This window comes from Gymnogyps californianus, chromosome 5, assembly GCF_018139145.2.
Source record: "Gymnogyps californianus isolate 813 chromosome 5, ASM1813914v2, whole genome shotgun sequence".
Taxonomy (NCBI): domain Eukaryota; kingdom Metazoa; phylum Chordata; class Aves; order Accipitriformes; family Cathartidae; genus Gymnogyps; species Gymnogyps californianus.
Window position 1 is genome coordinate 42836065 of NC_059475.1, and position 24281 is coordinate 42860345.

A 24281-nucleotide genomic window follows, 5' to 3' on the forward strand; every position below is an offset into this window, starting at 1 on the left:
TGCTTTATACTGTAAAAGTATCATTTACCCATTTTGTGCAGAGCTATTGTGCGTTTCTGAGTCGTCACTGTCGCTGATGACAATTGTGTCTCCATCAGTGCTGCTGGCGTGGCCGTTCGCCATTCCATTGTGATGGGCTGGAGCTATGACTTCCAAAATCTTACACTGCAACCTGAAATAAAACACAGACATTTATTACCATCAAAGTCTTTCACTAGTGCAAGGAGTCTAAAGTTGTAGCAGATGTATATTTAAGAATATTTTAAGAATATAACTGAACATTGTATTGTCTACTAAATAATACCTAAGAGCCTTGCACTGAAATACTAGGTAAAATATTAATTTTATGAGTTCCAGCTAATAAATGAACAAATTCATCTGCTTACACAGCTATCAGCTTCACTACTCAGGACAACAAATCAAGTCACTGGTAAAATTATTTGTGGTTGTAAATTTTTTTTTCAGTTCTCACTTAAGTAAACTAAAAAGTTAACTTAATGTGTTACTTTAAAACCAGACACCAGACCTTTTACATTTATTTTGATAGCAGCCTAAGAAAAGCAAAAGATTTTCAGATCCCAAAGTATTTTTACTTATAAGAGATCATCTTCTACTGCTGTCGATGACCTAAATAAACAAGGCTGAAATGATCATTATGCATCTAATCTTAATAATGGCCCATTTATCTGCTGACACATATTAAGGCTCCATCTGGCATGCACACAATTGACAAAACAAGTCTATCCCTTTGCCATCCTGAATGCTAGTTATAAAAGGCAGAATTAACTACATATTAAAAAGTATAATTAATCGACACTTCATGCTGGGTTACTGTATTATAGCTCGTTCTTAACCACTAACATTCACCCCTTTCTGGAATTCCATGGTTCATATTTTTTTGTTCAATCTCCTAAACCCTCGTCTGCTTCATGAAAATTAACTGTTGCAGTCAATGGATGCTGTCACATTCTACCAATAAAAGCTCAAAGGGCAGGGGGAGAAAGAACACATAATAATTCTCTTCTCTGGGCACCAAACACTGTCACTTGAAATGAATAAAATGGAGAATACATGAAGCACAGGGCTTGAATTAGTGTGGCATCATGCCTAAGTTAAAAACAAACAAAAAACCCCCAACAAATGTATGACAGACAAATCTTAAGTGTTCTTCTATCTGAACTGAACACTGGCAAAAAGGAAACAATGTCAAAATATTTCTTAAACACCTCTTTCTGCAAGCAGACAGTACTATCCAAAATCTGCACACACTAAGGGGAAAAAACAAAAAGAGGGGGACAGAGGGTGAAAAGTTGAAAACATTAAAATATCCTAGGTCATATTCACTTGTTAATTTAGCTAGGACCAGTAACGCAGTTAGTGCCTGTAGCTGTCCTCCCCAAGCCTCTCTCCAACAGGGAGAGCGCTCCAGGACACTCCAACGGGATATGTTATTTAAAAAACATATGAAAATAATTAAGAAAAACCCAACAAACAATATGACCAATGCTTAATTATCCACGAGGACACCAGAGCTGCCTGCATGCAGAGGCAGCCTGAGTCTGCTGGACTCACTGACCACAGGCACGCTGCCATTCCAATGCAGCCAGTCCCATTTCCAAAGCTGGTCTGGGGCTGGAAGACACGTTTTCCTGGTGGGTGGAGCCCAAGCTAATTAACTGTGCAAATCTAAATAGACTCTATGTAAAGAACCAAGAGCACCCAAGTATGTAATGGAGACAGAGCCTAGTGGCTGTTCACAAAATAAGTCCAAGTCCAACGATGCTTATTAAGGTCTGGCCCAGCACCAGACTCCGGCTAAGTCCTAAGAGAAAAGTCTATCATTACAGTATCTTGGTTTTCCAATATTCAGAACATCACAGCATCCCCTTCATACTAAATAATATGGAGCTGACTGCATGGCAGAATGTGTATTATTAGGCTGTTTCTTTAAATCCAACAAAGATCACCTGCTAAAAAAGACTTCTTAGTAGAATTATTTGTGTTTCAGATTATAAAATATATTTCCTAGAGAGTTCAATTCAATTTAAAAAACACTTTTAAATTAATTTCTAACGGAAAATAATCAAAAGCACCAATGCGTAAGGCTACTGACACTTTTCCTGATTTGTTTACTATTTGCAGACCACTAGAGGGAGCGCATATACACCAAACTTGCAATCACAGTAAAACAGCCACACGAAAGCCAAATCGCAACCTACGCTACCCAATGCTATGAAAGGACAAAGAGGCTAAAACACACACACACGAATCAACCCTCCTGGACAAAAAAAACTTGAATATTTAGTCAGCGAGTATTTTACCAACACTTAATTTATCTGCTTATCCATCGGACAGCCCTGTAATTTACAGCGTATCACATCTCCTGCTGCAAGAACAGAAATTATATATTCTATACACTTGATTCAGTAAGTAGCAAAATCCCCAATACGGCTGCCTTTTTTTTGTTTTCCCCTTTTTATTATTAAACAGGGAGAATGACCAATGGAATAAGCTATCACAGAAAGCAAGTGATTCTCCATCCTCTATGCCTTCATTCAAATCATTACCAGAAATCTTTGGGGAAGGAATCAAGTAAAACACACATTACCTGGCTCAATAAAAGCATGATCCAATGAAATTTAATGGTTACTGATAGACAGGAGATTAAAGAAAGTGATGCAACCATTCCTTCTGGCATTAAAGAAATACTAATCTACGAATGACTTTTTTTTTAGCCTTGCTACAGTCAAGTCATGGCTAGTAGCAGCCAGTTCCCTGGGCTAAGAGAGGCAAAGACACTCTGCTTCTAGTGTGAATGAAGGTCTGCTCTTCTCAATAACCTAATCATTCCCTGAGTTCACTTATTACAAGTCTTATTTTATATCATAAGGCACATAAAACAGCAGAGCTGAAAGCTGAAGCAAGACACTCAAATGAAGCATACTACTTGAAATACTTTCTAAAAAGGATACCTTAAGATCTTTACAGAGCTTATGTCAAAGTCAAACCATGCTCACTCACTATTTCCCATAGAATAAGAACTGGGGGCACCTCAATCTAAAAAGACAGCAGCATTAAAGTAAATAAATAAATACGTACCCTGATATCCCCCTCAGTCAGGAAGCACTGTCTTCAAATAACAATAACTATTGTGAAAAAGCTTACAGCCACACTAAGTGAATCCCAAAGGTATTCAGAAAAGGATCAGATAAATTGAGAATAGAGCCATCATGAACTTTTACACAATAGTCCCAGCAACTCTAGCTCAGGCACGGAGAGCCAAAAGCTAGAACAGTAAACCTGCAAAAGGATTACCCTATACTCAAACAGTTTTGCATACCTCTTTCTGTACTACAGGCTGCTATCAACAACAGGGTACTGGTCCTCTGACCTGTCCCAAGAATGGCTTTTATGCTTACAGCTTCATTTTTTTCTACGCTCAGAAACCAAGCTCTTTGAGGTCTCTTACGTTATGGGAAAGGTTCCAAGGAGTGCTTGACCTATATGGTTAAATCTGGGGGGTTTTTTGAAGAAAGAGAAGAACAACACAGGAGCCCAGAAGTTTTAAACACAAAGCCAGAGGAGATATCACCAATGTAATTTTTTTCAAAATACCAGTGCACATCTCCTCCTCTCTCAAAAGGAAAAAAATGAGATCTTCCATTGATTTTCATGAATTTTGGATAGGGCTGGTCAGCTGCACAGGTGAAAGAACATAACTGACTCCAGCACCCTAAGGGCAAGAGACACTGACTAGAGGCTGTGGCACAGGACATAGTTTCTCTGGAAACGCAACTCCATCAGTCTTTCTCTAGAAGAACAATTCTGGGCTGTGCTTTGAAGAGCAGCTTAACACAACTAGCAGAAATCTTTAAGGTCGGACTGAACCTTGTCACTCCCAGAAGAACGGTAAGGAAGCAGCAGGCTGAAGGTGTACAAAAGCAAACTGCACCTGCAGCCTCAGGCTGCTGCTCTGTGAGATGCAATGATGACTTAACAGTTCAACACTGCCAAAGGGAGAATCTTCCCTTGCCATTCCTCCTTCCAGCCACATACTTGGTGTGGTGCTTGCTTTTTGTAGCTCTGGCGCTCAGTATCATTTACTGATTGCCATTAAATTGAATTCAACTACCTGACCAAAAAAAAAAAACCCAAAAAAACACACAACAAAAAAACCCAACCAACCAACCAAACAAAAAACAAAAAAAACTCCACAACTAACCCAACATGAAGAACTGGGTAAGTTTGTGTCATATCAGCTACTTCAGGTGCCTCACTGAAGGATCTGACGAGAACTAGAGCATGTGCAAGAGGCAAATATTGGCCACAGACAAAAGCAGAGGAGGAAGGAGAAGCAGTAAGACCTCCCTCATTTAGAGCCCCTGAGACACTATAATTTCTTGAGTAGCTCAGTGATCTCAGTAGCTTATCCTTCCTAATTGAAAAGTGACATCTAGGCAAGTGAACACTGGGATACTAGGAAAGTCTGTTCCAGGGAAACCACACACCTAACAAGGTAGCTGGACAAGACATGGTACATGCTTCAAACTCACCAGTAGTCTGCAATGAATGAGAGTGATTCAGGAAAACCCAGAACAAAGGGTAAGTATAACTTACTTGCCAAATTTTCATTCAGCTCAGCAACTCAAAGGCATGTACACAAGCTATTGCGAGTTGCGGGACAAACAGGTAATCTCCATCTACCTCTGCTGAAGCAGTGGAATAACACAATTTGAAGAAGAGAAAGAGAAGCTGCACTGCACTATGTAAAAGCCACACAGGACATCAAGCGGAAACCTTGACCCTGCAATTATCGGCACTTTCACTTACTCAGAGAAGTTCTTCCCAAATGGCAAGTAGGCCTTTACATCCAACCAAAGCTGAAGTTACAAGCTGTGAGAGGAGAGACCGTTTCTCACTGCCCGTCAATTGAGCGTTCTGCACAACAGCTTTTGATCTGGCTGGCACTAACTACTGTGATAGAAGTAATAGTCTGGCACTCTGCTATGTCCTCATTTCAAGTCAAAAAACAAGATCCCTTGGAGGCCCAGGTGAATTATAATGTGCCTTTGTATGCTTTACAATAAGCAGAAAAAAAAAAAACATCCCTTGGATGCAGAAGGCTGTTTCAAATGGAGTGGTGGGGGAATATTGCAATACTTTGAGGCCAACTTTTAACATAAAGAAAACCATGATCAGTGAGTCAGAAGCAAAAGGAAATTCACTTTTTAAAACAGACACCCAAACGAAAGCAAAGTTTTTCAAATGCCAAAATTAAAAAAGCACACCTTTTCTAATAGTATGTAAAGTTAGCTGAATACAGAAAACCCCAAAAGAGTAATACAAGAAGCTATAGTAGCAAGTACCGAGAAGTACCAAAAAGTACCAAAAAGCTGTAGCCTCATTCTGTTTTGTCAGCTTTTAATAAGTTTTTAAGAAGTAAATGTCAGATAAGTGCAGTAACTCAGATCCTTGTCCTAACAGTTCTCATACACTTGAAAGTAATTAGAGAGATAAAAGCGAGACAAGATCTGAAGGAATAAGTGACATCTTTTACTAAGCTAACTGGTACAGTTTAATGCACACACAAAACAAAAGCACACAACAAGGAGACAAGTTTTATGCACATAATGGCTTCCTGAAGTACAGTAAGAGCTGCTCATTTTGAGTTTTAGCATCATTTGTCTGTCAAGTTAGAGGTAAGATTGTATGCTTCAAAGAAACTAGTAAGAAGCATGTTTTTGATTAGGACAAGAGAATCCTATATACACAGTAGCTGCATCAGCTGTCTCCTGTGGAATTAGGACAGCACTTACAGTAACACCAGTATATGCATTGTTTTGACTGCTCAGCCTTCGGTTTGTAGTATTGTACTGATAAAAAAAAAATCATAAAACAAACAAACCAAACCCCATACCTTTAAAGTTATAGTTATAAAAGTAGAGAGTGTGCACAGAAATGAGAGCTAACAGAGATTGGCAGTGCCCAAAAATAGTTGTAACAGCTGTTCAACAATTTATAAGAAAGGAGTTGCAGGTTCTCTCCCAGACATCATCATCTCATAGCTTCCATTAGTCAAACACAAATATATTTATTAGTCAACAAATACAAATACATTTATATCCCAAAGGACTTAAGGGCAGTGGAAAGTGAATTCCTTAAACGTGATTTTTCCAGGCCAGGAGTTGACTGATCCTTAAATGGAAATGCTGGAAGAATGCAAACTGTACTTGCTCTATGAATAGGTAAGCTGCTCTCCAGTACTGTCAGCTATGCTGTTTCATAAGCACCACACTAACTTTGCTACTGGAATTCAAATTCACCTTTCAAAATAAAGTAGGAAACTTTCTTTGTATGCAGGAACTTATGCCTAAGCCTTATCACTACAAAAACACACTATAACTTTCTGATTCTGTAGACATTAGCTTCAGTGCATCTGCATCCAGTCAGCTTTGAAGCCTACATGTCAAAGGGGAAAATTTGTTGGTGGACCAGAAGATAATTTAAATTCACTGTAACTTGTTAGAGTCTAAACATGGAAGACACTTTGCCTTTTACTACCTAGTGGTCTTACATTAACTTATCGTAGTGCTCAGAAGACAACTATATCTATATAACCAAGTAATACCTCGTTGCCAGTTTGAATGAAAAAGTTGAAAAATTAGCTATAACCTTATCTCTTACAAGGATTATCTTCTACCATCCTAACTCCATATCAGCTAGGCGTAGTCATGACCAGCAACAGGCTTCCTGTGCCCCAGTTAAGACTTACAGAGATGAAAACAGCATGCAAATCTTTTAATTGGCCTAATGCAGTGGTTAATCCACTATGAACAGTCCTAAAGCACTGGGACACCAGCCAAACAATTGATGAGTTAAAAAAAGAAGTTTCACTTACAGAAAAGGTTGCTCTGTGATTATCTATGTTTCCTACAGCTTGGCAATGGTCAACATCAGATCACTGAGAGCCAAGAAAGGATGTTAACCTATACCGAATGTATGATCAGATGCAGGAATCTTCTTAACAGAGAACTTGGTCTACTACTTCTGTAAGTAGGTTCATTTTAAAAACACTGCGTTCTCTGAAAGCATTCTGGTGTTGCTTGCTCACAGACATTAGGTAAGTATTCTTTTGCAGTGGTGTCATCTAGTGGTCAAATTCAATGAAAAAAGATAGTCCTTTTTTATATCTGCCACATTCTGTACAATTTCTTCTTTCTTATACACTTCGTAAGTGTAAGTTATACACCTTTAAGCAACCTATTTTAGTCTGCAGGTGGTTGACTTTTTAATTAAGTTCCATACTAACTGATGGACAACAATTGGTTGTCCCCCAGCCTCCGTGGGGAAGGGAAGGCATCGTCACAAAAGCTATTTTTAAGGGAGGGGGAGCTGAAGAGCTAGTAGAGCTGTACAACCTAAAACCTCAGATCTCTTCACTGCTCAAGTCAGACTGCAAGCTTATAGATTAACTAACTAATTATCACACTGCTCACTTGTATACCCTAATAAAGACAGCCATTATTGCTTGTGATAGCGCCCAGACTCAGAACACTGATGACAAATCACAACTGGTTGTTTACACGTGCTTTAAATCTAGTTTTTCCTCCAACAAATTAAAATAATTACCAAAAAAAAAAAGCACACTGCTGACCTCAAGCAGAAAAGAACAGGTCCTACAGCTGAGTGAGTTAGGCTGTTGAAGGTTTTATTTGGTGTGTCTGAGGCATTCACTGAGGTTATTTCAGGCAGGCCTTCCACACCACATAGTTCCAACTTTCAGGTAACTGACTTCAGATGCCAAGATGCTGAAAAATCTATTTCGCAAGTTTTAAGTATCAATAACACAACACAGTACTAAGCGATAAACAGACAGGTTACTGCAAGACATGCCATTCCTTATGGAAAAACAAAAGGCCAACTAGCACGTTATGGGTCTTAAACTTTCAGTTCTGAAGCGCAAATATAGGAAGCAATTCCAGTGATGTGGTCAACATTTTTCCTCTGCTTCAATAAAGTGTGAGCTAAAACATTAGCTGCCTATTTTACATCTTAACTGACCATGGTTAACATGAAATATTGCTCTAATTTTCCCCCCCAACAAAATCTCAAACAATTTCTGTGCCTTTTTCAATAAATTACTTTCCATAAACAGCAATCTGACATTCTAAGTAACAGTACTTAGTGTCAGCTATTTTCAATTCCTTGGCAACTCAAACAAACTTAATTTGAGATTAAGTTTTCTGTCTGTATTATATGATGTTTCTGATCGATGTTTCAAATAGTAATTTTGTCTTTTATGAAGGCAGTACTAGGAAAACATTGTTACACAACTCCTACAGTTCTTTAACTGGGAATCCAAGCACCTCATGTTTTAAAGCATAGCACAGCTGCCACTTTGGAGAAAAGTCAGCCCCAGTTTGGCCAGAAAAGCTGGACACATACAAACCAAAAAAGCTGGCTATTTTTAATCAATACATCATCTGAAAGAGTTAAAGAGCAAGCAGAATTATCTCCTTGTTGCTTCTACTAGATTACCAAATTGCATGCATCATTTTCAAAGACTGCCTGAACAAGCCACATCATAGGACTGGGGGGCTTTCTCTGCTATTTTTCTGGTTGATAAGGGCTGTTAAGACACCAGACATACCAAACCAACAGGAAGACATAGTATCTCCCAAACTCTCTGAGTTCCTCCTAACAGACCTCAGCAACAAGGCAGAAGCAGCCAAATTCAAAACTGAGCAGCACAACAAAAGGCTAGAAACCCCAAGAGCCCGATAGGGACATAAGACCAGAAAAAGCAATGGGGCATCAGATTCTGCAACAACCAGAACACACGGGTTGGACACAAGAACCATGGGTCTCAAGAAAATCTTTTTCTGCCTAGCCTCTGCGCAAAGCATTTGTCCTCTTGCTCTTTCTAGATCACCTGTCCATTGCTTACAGTACTATAGACTACTTCATATGCTCAAGATAAAAACATTTACGTTAAGCCAAAATGCTAACCCTTCTAGTGTTTGGGTTCCCTCCCATTTACTTTGTTCAAAATCTGGAAAGCTGCATCAAAGCAATCTACCCTACAAGAATATTACATGTGCAAAGTTAGGAGTTATAAAATATCAATACTTAAATTGCTTGAGCAACTCCTGGTTACACATGCATTATGTTGTAGGCTTCGTATTAAATGATGCACGGAGATCAGATAACAAACAATCCTGCTGACATTACATGTGCAAAAAACTTCATACATAAATGCAGTGGAAGAGTTTACAACACCATGACACAACTGGGTTTTCATGATCTGCCAAATTCTGTTGGTCTCATAGGATGCTATTACACTATAGATGGACTGTGATCATTTTTGCTAGAAAAGATCACAAAAACATAGCTGCACATGAAAAACACATGCAAATAGCTCTGTTGAACAGCCGTGTTATTTACAAGTAACATGAGTTGGTATACTTAATCCCCAATGTAGTACTTCAAAATACAGGTCAAAGTCAACTGTTAATTGGACAGAAGAATAACTATGCCTCACCTCCTCCCACTTTGCATTCTTTAATTATGTATCTCTAAGCATAAAAATCCTTCTGCATTACCCTGTTATTTGCACTGTTTCCTGCATTTAATATTAAAGGTCTGAACTAGCTCTCTGCTATACATTTGTCTAGAATATCAGTGGCATACAATCAGCTAAGGTGAATTTTTCATGCTTCATTTTACCAGACACAAATTTATACTTATGTACTTTAAAACATACAATCTGTAGCAGGTTAATTTTCAATGGCAATAGATTTTATCTGAATCTTCGGTATTTTGAATGGTATCTAGCCCACCCCAAAGGCTTAAGAAATTTAGCTTATATCCTATTAATATATTGATCTGTGAAAGTGGAACATAAACACAAAATTGTTAGATATTATCTCAACACAACTTTGAATAACCAAGAAGACTGAATTAAAGGCTGGTAAAAAAATGATAGCGCTATCTTGACAAGATATAATCATACCACAACTTTATCTGAACAGAATTTAGCTTACATGGTAAGTAGAAACCATTTTGCTAGGGAAAACAAACTGATTTATGATGGCATAAAAAGAAAAAAGTGAAAAGGATTCTGAATTTCAAAAGACAAAAAAAACAAGACAGACTTGTATTTATCGCATATAAGCCTACTTTTCCTTTAAGCTTTGAAAAGCTAAGATGTACATGCATAAATATTTTAGCAAAGAGTTTAGAAAAGTAATAGAAAGACAGGAGGGTTGTTCTTCGGGAAAAAAGGTTGTTCTTCTAAAGCATTCTTTTTGCTATTAGTTTGGAAACTGACAGTACCTTCAAAGATTGAAAACAAAGGCATTTCATTGAGCAAATGAAAATCAACACCTGAACTACACTGACAGTTCATAATATTCATGTTTCTAGTTAAAAAAAGAAAAAAATTATTCTGTGAGCAAAATGACTGTAATGCTAGTGTTAACCCGAGTCTAGTCATTAGACAAGCATAAAGATGAGAAAGACAGAAACAAACTTTGGATATAGGTTTTCCGTACAGAAAGCAGCAACTCTACTGAAATTGTTCTTGTCCTGGCTTTGCAGACTGGGACTTCACTGGTTGAAAGGAACAGAGCAGAGAAGAGATTGAAAGCTTTTCTATTAAGCACTGACCTTATGTACATAGCCATACAAATGTCCTTACAACGTATCTCCTGCAGCGCATCAACAGATTTTTATTCCTGGTGTAGTACAAAATTTGCCTTAAATAAGATCTGGATCAGCCACTAAAAAAACTCAAACAGAATAACTATGTTCTCCAATGACTGTTTTGAACCATCCCACTCCAATCACCCAATATACACCAGACTACGCGCTGAAACCTCAGGCTACCCACAGAAGCCCCATCTACTCTGCAGTGTAAGCTGGCACCTTCCTCCTGAAAAAAAGCAAAACAAAACAACCCCACAAACAAACAATAAAAAACCCAGCAACCGCTGAATCCACAAAGGCTTTAGCACACGTACTGCAGGTATTTCCAAGTTGAGCATGTTTAAGTCTTTCCCATTTTAAACTTCAGTTAGGTGAAACTGCAAACTCACTCAGACAAAACATGGACCTTTTCTAGCCCTCTCCCAGAAGCTGCTTTAAAGAAAGACTCAAGCTAGCTATGTGTTGTAAAACAACTTACTTATACTACAGAGCATATGTACCAATGAGAGGAAAAACAAAGCATCTGAAGCTCAAAATTCTTCCAGGTTTTTAATCAGCCTAAGATAACAATAAAAATGCTTACAATATATACATCAGTATAAAAGTAAGCATAACATTAACTCTGAGTGGGGGAAAAAACCCATCACACTAAATCCCAGATAATCACCTATTACAAACACTTTACGATTAATTCCCAACTTCTCTGAGAATGCGGTCACAATTTTCGCCACTACCCGACAAGCAAAAATCCAACTTTCATTGATTCTTTAAGCTTTCAATAGTTTGGCCATTCTGAGTACACAAAACACCACGTGATGAATTATATTCTGGATGATTCATCAAAACTTTCATAAGATTTTTAATTCTTGGCTTCCCCCAGTTTCTCATTAAATTTCATTCTACAAACAACCCACCTTTCTCACACCAGGGGACTGACATTCCTTTGCAAATGCACCAAAAAACTGCAGTGTCAAGATCTGAGAGAGCTATCCTGCCTCCACAGCTGCTTCTAAGCTAAGGAAAGAGATACTGAGCCCAGCAATACAATCCTACTCATAATTAAAGTAGGGAGGAGCAGCAACAGTATCCCTAGCTTAAGCATCACACCTTACTTTGGGCATGTTTGATGAGTTTATTATCCTGATTTTTGGTTTTAAAAAAAGCACACACAAAACCCATCCACACCAAACAAAAAGAAACACGTATTTATTTTTAAATATACTTACCTTGCACCATTATTTCTAACTACTTCCACTGTTTCACCAACAAAATACCGATCCTTGACATAAGCAAAGATTTCATCACAGATCTCATGAAGTCGGGAGCGATGGGTAAGGGTGGCCAAGTAGAGAACTGGAATGATGAGTGCCTCTGGAAAACTTTGAAGATTATGTCTGGCTTTCTTCTCTGATTCCAGTGCTTCCTGATATGTGAGTCCTGGTTTACCTGTGACAGCACAGCTCCACACGAGGCTGTTGCACAGAATGGTGCGTTCAAAAAAATCACTGAAAAGAAAGGCAGGGGGAGGAGAGAGAAAGAAAATGGTTGAGTTCTGACTAACACTTTCAATTTGCTCACCATTAATACTGCAGCAAATTTCTTTTACAAGCCTGAAATGCAAAGGCAGCTCTACTCCTGTACAGGTTGTAGATAATCGAGGGTTATTTACCACTTTTTAGCCATGGCCTGGTAAATTGCTATTGTAAAACCAAAAAGTCTCCTCTCACTATAGACTACAGTAACAACATCAAGACCTAGAACTGCTGCAAACAAATATTCACATGTAAGAAGCTTTATGCATAAGAATAATCACACTGAGTTTAATAGGTGTCATATCCTCCTCACATCCCCCACATTTCCACAAATATTTGCAAGAGGAGGGTCTAAAACTGTACAAACATAAAATAACCTTAAGATCACAGAAACATGTTGAAACTTGACTAAGTTTCAGATTTTGAGTGCCCTAGCTAACAAATGAAAAGATGGGAGAGGTAAAAAGTTAATGTCAAGTAGTTCTCTAAATAGTTTTTATTCCTTCACTGTTTGCATTGCTCTTAGAAAAAGCATTAAACTATTTTTTCCTACAGATTCTTCTCCTCCCTTTTTCCAGTAGCAAATACTGATTCTCCTCCTTCCCTGCATTTCCAATTAACGCTAAAATTACATTGTCGTTATTGCTTGCTTACTAGTTATTATATTGGAATCAAGAAAGAGCAGCTTTCATTAGTCAATATCTGTCAATTTTTGACAGGTATCAGAAAAACAGCAGTTTGTTAAAACACTTTCTAGGTGAAGCAGATGATGTAGCTATTCACAAAACTATGTTAAAACGTATCATATACTACGGATTCCGTGATCGGACAGCAGAGCAATCTTTCAATATGCCCCAGTTCAGACAATGATTTTTATTTGCTTTCCTTTAAAAATCTTAACAGACTAGTGTTAGTAAGTATGCAACACACATGACAAATTGAGTTTTGTTTTGCCTTGTATCAGTTCAACACAGCCATTTCAAGGCAGACACACAGTATTCAGAACACTGCATGCTACATGAAATACCTATACCGAAGTTCCATTCCTTTAAAAAAAATTACGCTGCACAGTGTTCCCATTTTTAAAAGGGTAGAACTGTTCAAATCATTTCTAGTAATGGAGTTAAAGAATTGGACAGTTCACACTTCGAGTTTTTTCTTGCAGGCGCCCTGCAAACTCAAGCTGGCAAACGTGCATCAGTTAGACTGATGCAGATGACTATGTTCACTGCAGATGGGCAGATGAACCACAACATTTTGTAAATGAAAATGGAAATTCCAGATTGAGGACAATGGAGGGTCCTGGCTCAGATAATCCTTTCTGTATGAACACAGGATTCCTCTGAGTGAGAGAAAGATGCTTTAGAAAGAACATCAGCCATAAGAAGGGGAAAAGGACAGAAGAGGAAGAGATTATTATCTGAGTAATATTTAATAGCTACAAAATTTCAGATTTTTATATCACCTGCATCTACTTAATATATTTGACAGTACATGGGTCTAACACTCATAATAAGGAATAATTTGGGTTTGCTTACTCTGAACAAGAAAAGGAGAAGAACAAAGGAGAGAGAATGAGATAAATTATTCTTCAATATATGAAGACTGGATGGCTGTCAGTCATTCTTTGTGCATAGGACAGAATATTCTTTTTTTGCTGTCAACCATGGTGAATCAGTATCTTTAAGGTATAGAATAGCTACTTAAACACTTTAAAAAACAGGTTAGACTAAAAAAAAAAAAAAAGGACAGATTTTTAAGGTGATGGAATACATAAAACATGATGTCTTCAGGTCTCTTCCTGCCCTGCATTTCAATACTTCTGTATTAGATTCACAATTTTTAGTAGTCATACTGACTTCAATAAACAAACATTTACTCAAATCTTCATGCAGCTGTGTGTCTCTACATATATTTTTGTGTCTCACCGAAGAGGTTCTAGATAATTATCTTTAGCCAGGAAAGAGAAAACCACCCTAAGAGTTATTAAAAAATGTACCAGAACATAATTTTCAAAAATTATGAAAGTAAAAGGGGGAAAAAAGGGAAGAGAGAGGAGAGAAGGAGGGAGAGACCGAGGTTGACGCTGACAGTGTCCCTTTAAGAGCTGCTGTTATTCTTTGTGAGGGGACACCGGGCAGTCATGCTATTTAAAGCAACAGCATTGAACTTACAGGGAAAAAAACTAAAAAAAACCCAAACCAACAAACTGCTCTCTAAAAATTTTTAATCCATGATTATTACAAGTGCAAAATTCTAAGATTACTTTAACTGAAACATATTTGAGGAAAACATTTTTTCATTTGCATACAAGAGTAGGTTGGGTATCTAGTTTCATTCTCCCTCATTTCCTCTTTTGTTTTGTGTGGATTTTTCCCCCCGTGAACTTACAGGGAAGAAAAAAAATTGTGTGAAAATAAAGTTACATTCGATTTGAAAAGCATTATTTGTCTTCAGCTAGTCATTACCTATAGCACATCAAAACCATCTGTGGCTTAGTCTGTTAACACAGTTTTATTGCAATGTTTTAACGATCTCACTTTAACTTGGTTTGAGAGAGAGGAGAAAAAATCCTAACAGTATAGCAGTAGATGTTATTCGTAGTACTCTTTCAGTCCCTGTCTCTCTCTGGTGCACGTCAGTTATCACAAAAAGATTTACAAAGAGCAGACACAACAGCTACCAAACCAAGAGAACGGTAGCAGCACCAGTGATACCCATTCTCTGTACTTAAAAGAGTAATAATGCACTTGATCACGTTCTACATTCAACTTAAATTCAGAACAGCAAGTGCATCTGCTGCTACATCACATCTGAAGCCTTATCTACACCGTTACCTAGGGTATTACAGTCTCTGGGGCTTCCTCACTGGTTCAAGATCTCTGTAACTCCTGACAACATGGAGAAGGAAGTTCTTACAAAACACGTCCACAAAGCTCACTCGCATGGTCCTATCTGCCTGCGAGAAGTCAAACAGGACTGCAGCGCCCTGGTGAAGATGTCCACATCAGCTCAACTACTCGAGGAGCAGGGACTAAAAACCGAGTTGTCTTTGTAGTAGTAATTAATGCTGACTTCTCAGCGGGATGTCTTTTTTCATTTGCATTATATAGTTAGTTTTCCATGCAAGGTAAGGTAAACAGCAAAATTATCAGCAAATCATTGAGAAGTAGTTTACTACTGCTAATTGGTAGGTATTTGATAGGAGGCCATTCATTAACAGAAGCTAGAAATAAATTACTTGCAATCTCTGTGCTGACTGCACTTGCAATCGATATAAAAATCCAGCCTAGAAATGACAGATGCCTTTTTCTTGAACTTACCAAGTATTACCATTGAGTCCAAGATCTACTGTATTTTTAGTGTGTTTCAGGAACATGTTTGTTTCAAACCATTTACTATCATTCATTTTCTTAGCATATATTAAAAAGTTGGGGGGTGTTCGTTTTTTAAACAGAAGGATTATATATCGGCTAATGTAAAATATGAGAAAGTCATGTTAAGTAAGTGAAATTTAAGAGAGCGGAAAAAGCAGGGAAAAAAGAAATCTATGGAATGGCTAATTTGTAATAATTGTTATTTTTAATCCTGAAGCCCCTATGAGCCTCTAATATATAATCTATTTAGTCTATGGTAGGAGTGTAGTCACGGAAGACCAACTCTGCCATTCTGGATCACAAAAGCATTCTTATATTCTGCTTTGTCTCCAGAAGTGGTCAATAATACATATTACAAAATAATGCACAAAAGAAAGAAACAAACAAACAAAAAACTGAGAAGAGACATTTATTCCTTAATATCTACAGGTTAATTATGCATTAAGGAATATATTTCAACTTATGAGTTTCTCTTCAACAAAGCAGAAAAATCCACCTAATTTAACTAAGGACACTTTAAAAAAACCTTTTGAACAGATCTCTTTTTGACTGTAACCAAGAATTCCACAGGCCAATCTATAAAGAAGTTTCAGTAAGTTCTGAAGATGCAAAACTGCTCTTTCCCCCCGTGTTTTAGAATGAGGAACATTCCTACCACTGTATCTATACTACTCATAGTCTTCTTTTTCAGGCTGTCTTCACAAGCAAGACTTCCCATGCTTTAATAGTAGCTTTCACCGCACATCTATATCAGCTATTAACTTTCACAGGCAAGGTGTCAAAGACTGGTGGTAACATCCCACTGGTTTAATCTGTTTCTCATACAGCCCCTGCACCCCCGTACTTGCTTTTCCAGCTGCTACTATGGCTCCAGAGACTCTTGTGTTGGTCTGTCCCCAGGTCTGTCCCTCTAACCAGAAGTACAACCAAGCACGAAGAACATCAGTTCCCCCAGTTCCTGTTACTCATGATAAATACAATCGAACACTGCCACCTCACTGCACCCCCTTTCAAAGGGTTACAAAACTATGCAATGGTATTTCAGATTAAAAAGGAAATACATTCTTAACGGGAAAGTCACTTTACAAAATACTAGTCTTGCCAAATTCTCCTCGCATTAGCATAAAGATTTCTTATATCGAGAGAGTAATACTAATGTATGAGTTGTATTCATCTCTACTAAAGCATGGGCATGAAAGAAGCTTTTCAACACTAAGTTTGTTTTTGTTGCTGTTTTTCTTTTTACAGAGCACAAACAAGAAAACAACTGAAGTCTTAACCGTTTGTAGTAATTAAAAGCATTCATACAGTTGAGGAAGGGGGTGAATTCAGGTTACCATATGTATCTATACAGCCCGCTTGATCTAGTCAGACTCTGTAATTTTTAAATTCTCTCCTCAAAAAATTCAAGTTGCTATTGCAAAAGTAGATTCAGAGAAGCCTGATCTAGACAATGGTTTTCTTTCATGAAACAGCTAATACAATTTTTAAGAAGTGGGCCCTCCCTATCAATCTAATTGCTCTGGCTTAGGCAAAGAAATGGGAAATGTTGTTTTCAGAAGACATTAGCTATTTGAAGCATCACTTTGCAACCAGCAGAGACAAGGATCAGCATCTTTAAAACTTGCTGAAAGATGACCCTACATTCTCCAGTAGGTTATGCCAGAAACAACTAACCTTAATCTAAACTTACTCATCTGTGCCAGGACACCTTGCTAAGTAAAAAATACTAAACTTTTCAATCCAAAGTACCAGTTTTACTCAACCTAACAAAAAAGCCAGAAGAGAATTAAAGGGGGGGTCGGGGGACAACGGGGACCAAACCAAAAAAAACCCCCCACCCCACATACACAAAAACCAAGCATAGCAGAGTTGTCCCAAATACCATATTCTAAGCCCTGACCTCTGAGCTAACCACCCACTGACATTTCTAGGGATCACCTGCGTGAACACAAGTCTAAATTTATCCCTTAATTCGTGAACTTTGGTTAAATATGGAATTTGGTCTTTCATACTTTTTCTAGTGACAACATCCTCGCAGTGTAAATAAGCCTGTCAGAGTACTTAAAATATTCACCAAACCCTTTGAGAGTAGAAAGATGTTTTAAAAGGATACTTTTCACGCTGAAATTTTAGCAAAACTACACGTACCTGAAACGTATTTCAGTGCAGTGTCAACAAATACATGAGAGTCATCTAATTATGTGATAATAATAATTGTAACCAGAAAAGCAGCTTTCAAAATATTGGAAGCTGGGGGAAGGGGACTTAATTCCTACAGAAACAGAAGGCTGTCAGCTCTTGCTCGTTAGGTTCTTATACGCCCTATAATGAAAACACTCCTTACAAAACTTCCAACAAAACATTCAACACCCCCCCATCCCCCCCGAGTATATCATCCAGGAAACAGTAAGGCATTACCCTCCAAAGTTACCTAATCCAACTTCTTTAAAATTTTATTAGGTGAAGTGTATTTGAGTAAGAAAAACAAGTCTAAACACGAAAAAGATTTAGGTGTGCTCTAATTTCATATGCTGCAAATGAAAAGTATTTCAGATTTAATCTCATCAGTCTGCATGTCTTTAAAAAAAAAAATAAAAAGAGAGTTTGGATGTGGGGGCCTTTTTGTAGGCGGGGATGGTGCTGGATCAGACTGGGGGGGTGAATACACATACATTTATCAGCTTTTGAAAAACGTCTCGCTAAATAGTTTCTGTCCATTGTTCTTACAAGCGATAAAGTAAGCGGCAGCAAGTTCGGGACTATCCGTGCAATACGCTTTCAACGGTTAACGGCAATTTCACAATTTCCATTGGTCTTTTTACACACGGAGAAGAAAAAAAAAGAAAAAGGAAAAAGGGGAGGGAAGGAAGGGACGAAAAGAGGGAAAAAAACCTCACGAGAAAGAGAGATCCTGAGGGGACAGGTGTGCCCGCTCGGTTTCAGGCCGGGTTTAACCTCTGGCGGTGCCGCCCGGCCGGGAAGGGAGGGCTCCGGCTGCGGGACTCACACCCCGCCGGACAGGTGCAGCGACCCCCGCGCCCGGGTCGGGCTCTCCCCCGGTCGGGCCGCCGGGCGGCAGGGCCCGCCAGCCATTTCCAACCGGGTCAGCCGGCGGCTCCCCGCGGAGGCGGGGCGAGCGCGGCCCTGGGCGGCGCGGCGGCTCCGACACCCCGGCCCGGCGGAGGGCCGGCAACAAGGGGTTAACCGCGGCGGGAGCCGGCCGGGGAGCCGAGCCCAGCGGGCTCCGCAGGCGGCGCCCCCGCCCGGCCGTTACCACAACAATAGGGCGGCCGGCACATACCGAGCGGGCGGTCCCGCTGCCCCGCGGCGCCGGCTGAAGCCGGGCACGGCGCGGCCCCTTCCGCGGGGCGGCCTAGCGCCGTCCGCCGCCGACACGCGGCTGCCGGCGGGGGCGGAGGGGAGGGGGAGAGCCCGGGCCCGGCAGACGCTCGTTACCGCCCGCCGCCTCCCACAGGCGCAACTTTCACTTCCCCGGCGGGGGCAGGGGCGAGGGCGACAGTGCGGAAGGAGCGGGGGGGGAGGAAGGAGCCGGCTGCCCTCCTTCCCCGCGAGGGGAGGGGGCCGCGGGATACCCCCGCCGAGGAGGGGCAGGGATTCCCCTTGCCCCGGGCGAGAGATCCGCCCTCTCCCCCCACCCCTCTCGGGAGGGCACGGGCTCGGCGCCAGCCGCGCCCCCCCCCCCCCCCCCGGCAGGCCTCCCCGCGGCGCTGCCGGGGAATCCCCTCCCCGCCCGCCCAGGTGTCAACCGTTCGGGGGGTTAAACCGCTCCCTGCCCGCCGCCGTAGGGCGGCGGGGGGGGCCAGGACGGACACGAAGACGGGGACACAGACACAGGGGTTGTCTCTTACTCGTAGTTCCTGAAGATCTCGTTAGTGACCCTGCAGTAGAAAACGCGCTCGTCCGGCCGAAGGTCGGCGGGGGGCTTCTCCCTCACGAAGGGCTTTCGGTGCAGCAGCGGCATCGCCCCGCTCCGCTCTCTCTTCCTGCCCAGGACCCGCTTCGAGGGGGAGGGAAAAAAAAAAAAAATTTAAAAAATACGGAGGGAGGGAGTCCGGGCAGCGGCCCCCCCCGGCCCGGGGAGGAGGGAGCGGGCCCGGCGTGTCCCTCCCCCCGGGGGAGCCGGAGAAGGAGCGGGAGAAAGCGGCGGCGGCACGGCGGCCTTTTGTGTGCCTGACACGCCGCTGCCTGCCTGGGACTGCGCGCGGAGCGAGCGGCGGATCCTTCCTCCCGCCTCCGCCTCCCTCTGCCTCACAATGGGGCCGTGACGCCGAGCGGCGGGCGGGGGCGGCGCCCCCCGCCCCAGCCGCGCAACGTGCTCGGCTCGGGGATACCCTGGCCGCCGCCGCCGCGCTTTGTCTCCTCCGGCTCCCCTGCCCCCGGGTCACCCCCTTCCCCCGCCTCTGACCCACACACGCCGGGCCGGACACCAACTTCCACTCCCCCGCCGCCTCCGCCTCCTCCTCCTCCCCGCAAAGCAAACACCCAGGAGGGGCAGCGCCGACCACTGATCTTCTTCCTTCCCGTCCTGCCGGGACGCTGCCTAATGGGGGTCCTCGCCCTTCCCGCTCCGCGCCTCGCCCCGGCCCGGCCGCCGCTGCGGGACAGCGCGGCCGCGGCGCGGGGGGCTGCCCGCCCTCCGGCCTGCCGCAGCGGGGGGCTCGGGGGGCTCCCTCCCCTCCTGCCCACCTGGTGCGGCCGCAGAGCTGCCCTTGCTGCTCGGCCGGTGCGAAGCGCGGTCCCCCTCGCCGCGTTTCTCCCCTTTCCTCTGCCCCCCCGGCTCCTGGGAAGTTTTTGATCTACTTCTTCAAGCCCTCAATCAGGAAGAGCTGCGGGGAGGAGCCTTCCCCTGCTCTCCCCTACATCTTTATTGGCCGCTCGGTGCCTTCCAGCGTGTGTCACACAGGAAGACAGCGAGCTACATTATTAATTAATGGCTGAGAGGGCGCATCCTCCATTTTTGAATTATCAGCCGGAGATCTCCGGTGCGGGCGGTGGGCCCAGGCCGGCTGACCACGGGGGGGAAGGCGGCTCTTTCTGCGCGGTGCTGCCGGCCGGGCCGGGCCGGGCTGCGGGCGGCACGGCGCGGCACGGAGGGGCGGCCGAGCCTGCGGCGTGCGGCGCTGCCCGCCCGCGCCTCCTGCCACCGGCATTACCAGCGTTTCCGAAACCGGCGCCGGGCGCCGAGGAGCCGCCGAGCAGCTGGGAGACCACCAGCCCCTGGGAGACCACCAGCCGCTCGGTCCCGGAGCGATCCACTCTCCTCAGTACCTGCAGGCGCTCCTCTTGCAGGGCTATTCCCTTCGGCTGACCCACAGCGGTTTTGGCGTTTGACAGTGCAATCCCGGAGACGTTTCTTTCTCAGTTACAGTCCAAAAGCCAAGGAGTATATAGCTATCAGAGCCCACAGGGGCATAGGGATATATTTTGCTGAAAGTGAGATGATATACAATTAAGATGAGCATAAGAGTTGTACGTGGGCCCCTTAACATTGCCTCATTTTTTTCCAGTTCACCGAAAATGTCACTGCATGGTTTTGCTAGTGTATTAATTTTTCACCACTTGTTTTTTTTTACTCTAATGCATTTACAGTGCCATTGGTAATTAAAACTGGGGTGTTAAGTCAATTGTGTTCTTAAGAGAGCTAGCCAGCTAAAAAAAGACAGAAAGTCCACATCCATTATAGTTCATCATTGCAAGGTCCAGCACTTACATGAAAAATCTAGAGAATAATTGTAGAAACTCCATAGAACTATTGAGGTGAATAATATCTGAAGGCTGATACCTAAATAGTTTAAGTTTACAACTTAAAATGCTGTTCCTGCAAATAAAGGTCCCGTGCTGTTTCCTGCACCTGTGCATAGGTTGTTTTCTCTGCCTCTGCAAGTAAAGGCAACGATCGGCACTGCTGTAGCCTGCGTGACTAAAACCTAAAAGAATGTTTACATCCAATCCATTAATTACTTTGTTTAAAAAGTGATCAGGTTTTAATCAAAAGCACTGAGAAATGTTAATGCTTGCTTCTTCTAGTTAAGTTTACAAAATATGAAGCTTGAGCTACAAAACAGGTTAACTCCTGAGTCCTACCAGTTTATTTTCATTTGCCAGCTGGCTTCACTTTCAGTTTTTAATTACTTTCTAGCAAAGGGCACAAATGTAACATGAGTTAATCCACTTGTATCTAACATCTGGTAATTTTTAGTTCGTTTTGCATCAAAACTGTACAGTATGCCATGGTTGGTTATGACATATAGTGTTGCCAGCTCTTATGATTACAGTGAGACTTCGCAACACTTAGCTTTGTTTTAAGCTCTAGCTCTTCAGCAGATGTGATTAAATTGGAACCTCAGGTCTCCTTAAAAATAATTACATTTCTAAATCTCAGGTTTGAGAGAAAAGCTTGAATATGCAAACCCAAAAGGCTTACAAATTAGAAGGGAAAGAAAAGCTTTGAGTTTTGAATTTTTGTAAATCTCATTATTTTTAAGCCAGTATCATGATGTTTGGCAACTTGGCTGATTTTTTTCATGCTCGGATTGTCAGCACAGCATTATTTTAGCACTAGTTGGTACCCATGAAAAATGCATGAGTTGATAGAACTGTGACATCAAAAGCAAATTCCCTTTTCCTTTTTGCTCTCTCTTGCCCCCTTTCTCTTTTCTTCTCACCTTTTCCTCCTCCTCTTGTTCTTCCCCCCTCATTATTCCCTCGGTGATTTTCCAGTGAACAGATCCTCACTGACTAATAGGGTTGCACTGTGTTTTCATGTTCTTAGGATACCGAGGAGCAGTTCATTTAGTTTTCACCTCTGAATCCAGCTCTGTTCTTTAAAATCCACGAATCCAGGCTCTGATTCTGCTCCCAATAAGGTCAGCATGAACTAGAACAATTTTTTATGACACCAGCTAATGTCTACTAAGTGGGCATTGAGAATTCAATGGAAATTAATTCTGAGAAATTAGAAAAAGGTTACTTTCCTTCGATGGGAATATTTATTGTATTTTTACACTGTGTTTAATTTTTGCAATAATTTGGGTTTTTTAACACATCACTGAAAGTTTAGTTTTGATTCAAGATACAAGAATGGGATTACTGATGACATTCAGTGGGGTTGTTGATGTGGATTTTGCCACAAAGCGGCAAAAAAGAAGCTGCTTGCTTTTTAAAAGATGACTTATACACTAACAGCCATAGTAAACGGAGCTCCCTAGCCAGGGAGGTTGCAGTTCTCATTCACAGAACTTTAAAAATAGTTGTATTGGGAACATAAAAGCTTATAAAACACTTGGTCTCTGTGCTTTACAAGGGTGGAACAATTTCCTAGGGACAGTGTCGGCCCAGGCTCGGGGCAGCCCCCCAGCTGCTCCTTCAAAGCTCCCCACAATTTGCAAATTTTTTATTTCTTTTCACTTGCTCCCTGCTTTATCACAGATTTCTTTCCTTGTCCTATTCTATTTCTTCCTGTCTTTAAACCACCAAGAACTGCTTTACACAAAGATACTCCAAGATATCTATTCAGATATTCCAAAATATCTATTCAGCTATATCCATTACCAAATAATTCCACATGTGACTATTGTTATTCTGGAACAAGTAGAGCACATGGAATTATTTTACTAGAGCGTTGCCACTTTAAATTCACACCTAACTTTATATTGGAATAACTAATGTTTAGCCAAATCATATACTTGGAACCATGCAAAAGCAAAAATTTTACTCAGTTTTACCTGTATTATCATGCAATTGGGAGAATTTTTTCTGTAGAGTATGTTTAGCCATTTGCTTGCTTGCCTTTTTGTTCCTTTTATTTTTCCCCCAAAGTTGCCACTTTGTTTTCTCAGGGTTTGGCTGAAGTCAGAGAAAAAAATTCACTGGATTTCCTCATGAAAACTTCCTTGGACTTTGAATGGCATGCTAGGTTCTCAACTCTAATTTCTGTAAAAAACATATGGTTGAAAATATAAATGTGAAAAATGCACTTATTTGGGTAAATGATAGATTGCTCGTGAGTTGTTCAGTCCAATGACATAATATCAATAATTTCTACCTTTTTCTCAGTTGAGTGGAGCATGTAAAAAAGAAGTATAACATATATGTGAGCATTGACTCATTTTAATGCACTGAGCAGGTTTTTGAGGGATAGTATCATCCCTTTTCCTTCCAAACGCTGTTTTGAAAATCCTTCATTTCCGTAATGCAAACAAACAGCAGAGAACTTTTTTAAAGCTTGCAGCACCCAGCAAAAACACCTTATTTATCCGATTCGGCATTTTATAACTTACCAATATAACTTTTTTTCACCTTTTGCCCTTTCTCCGCCACCTTGCTGAGCCAATTTACTCTTTTGATCATATATCTTTATTTAGACTTTAAACTATGTGAGCAAAGACAATGTGCTGGTTTTATCAATCCACTCCAGCTGTGGGTAAGAGTAACATTTGGTCTATTGTCTTTTACTGGCTGTAAAGCGCTATGGTCAGTTTTTAATAACATACTCACTTATAAATAACATACTTCAGTCAAAAAAAAAAGGAAGAGATACGCAGATGATTTTTCACAACGCATTTCATTTTTCTTTCATTCTAGCTCAGTTGTATTTCAACATGCTTTGAAAACAGTTCTGTAATCACAAGGGTAGGAGGTT

General features: G+C 41.3%; 1 protein-coding gene across 2 annotated transcripts in view; it reads right to left on the bottom strand.

The window, feature by feature from the left end:
• The window catches only part of BAZ1A (bromodomain adjacent to zinc finger domain 1A), a 65153-nt gene extending 45437 nt beyond the window's left edge, over window positions 1-19716 (bottom strand). For both annotated transcript variants that reach the window (XM_050897005.1, XM_050897004.1), the window contains exons 1-3: window positions 19489-19716; window positions 11934-12212; window positions 29-172 (exon numbers count right to left, since the gene is read on the bottom strand). In XM_050897005.1, the coding sequence (XP_050752962.1) occupies window positions 29-172; window positions 11934-12212; window positions 19489-19601 (536 nt within the window). In that variant the 5' untranslated portion in view covers window positions 19602-19716. The remainder of the gene's footprint in view (window positions 1-28; window positions 173-11933; window positions 12213-19488) is intronic.
• Between the last annotated feature and the right edge of the window lie 4565 nt (window positions 19717-24281).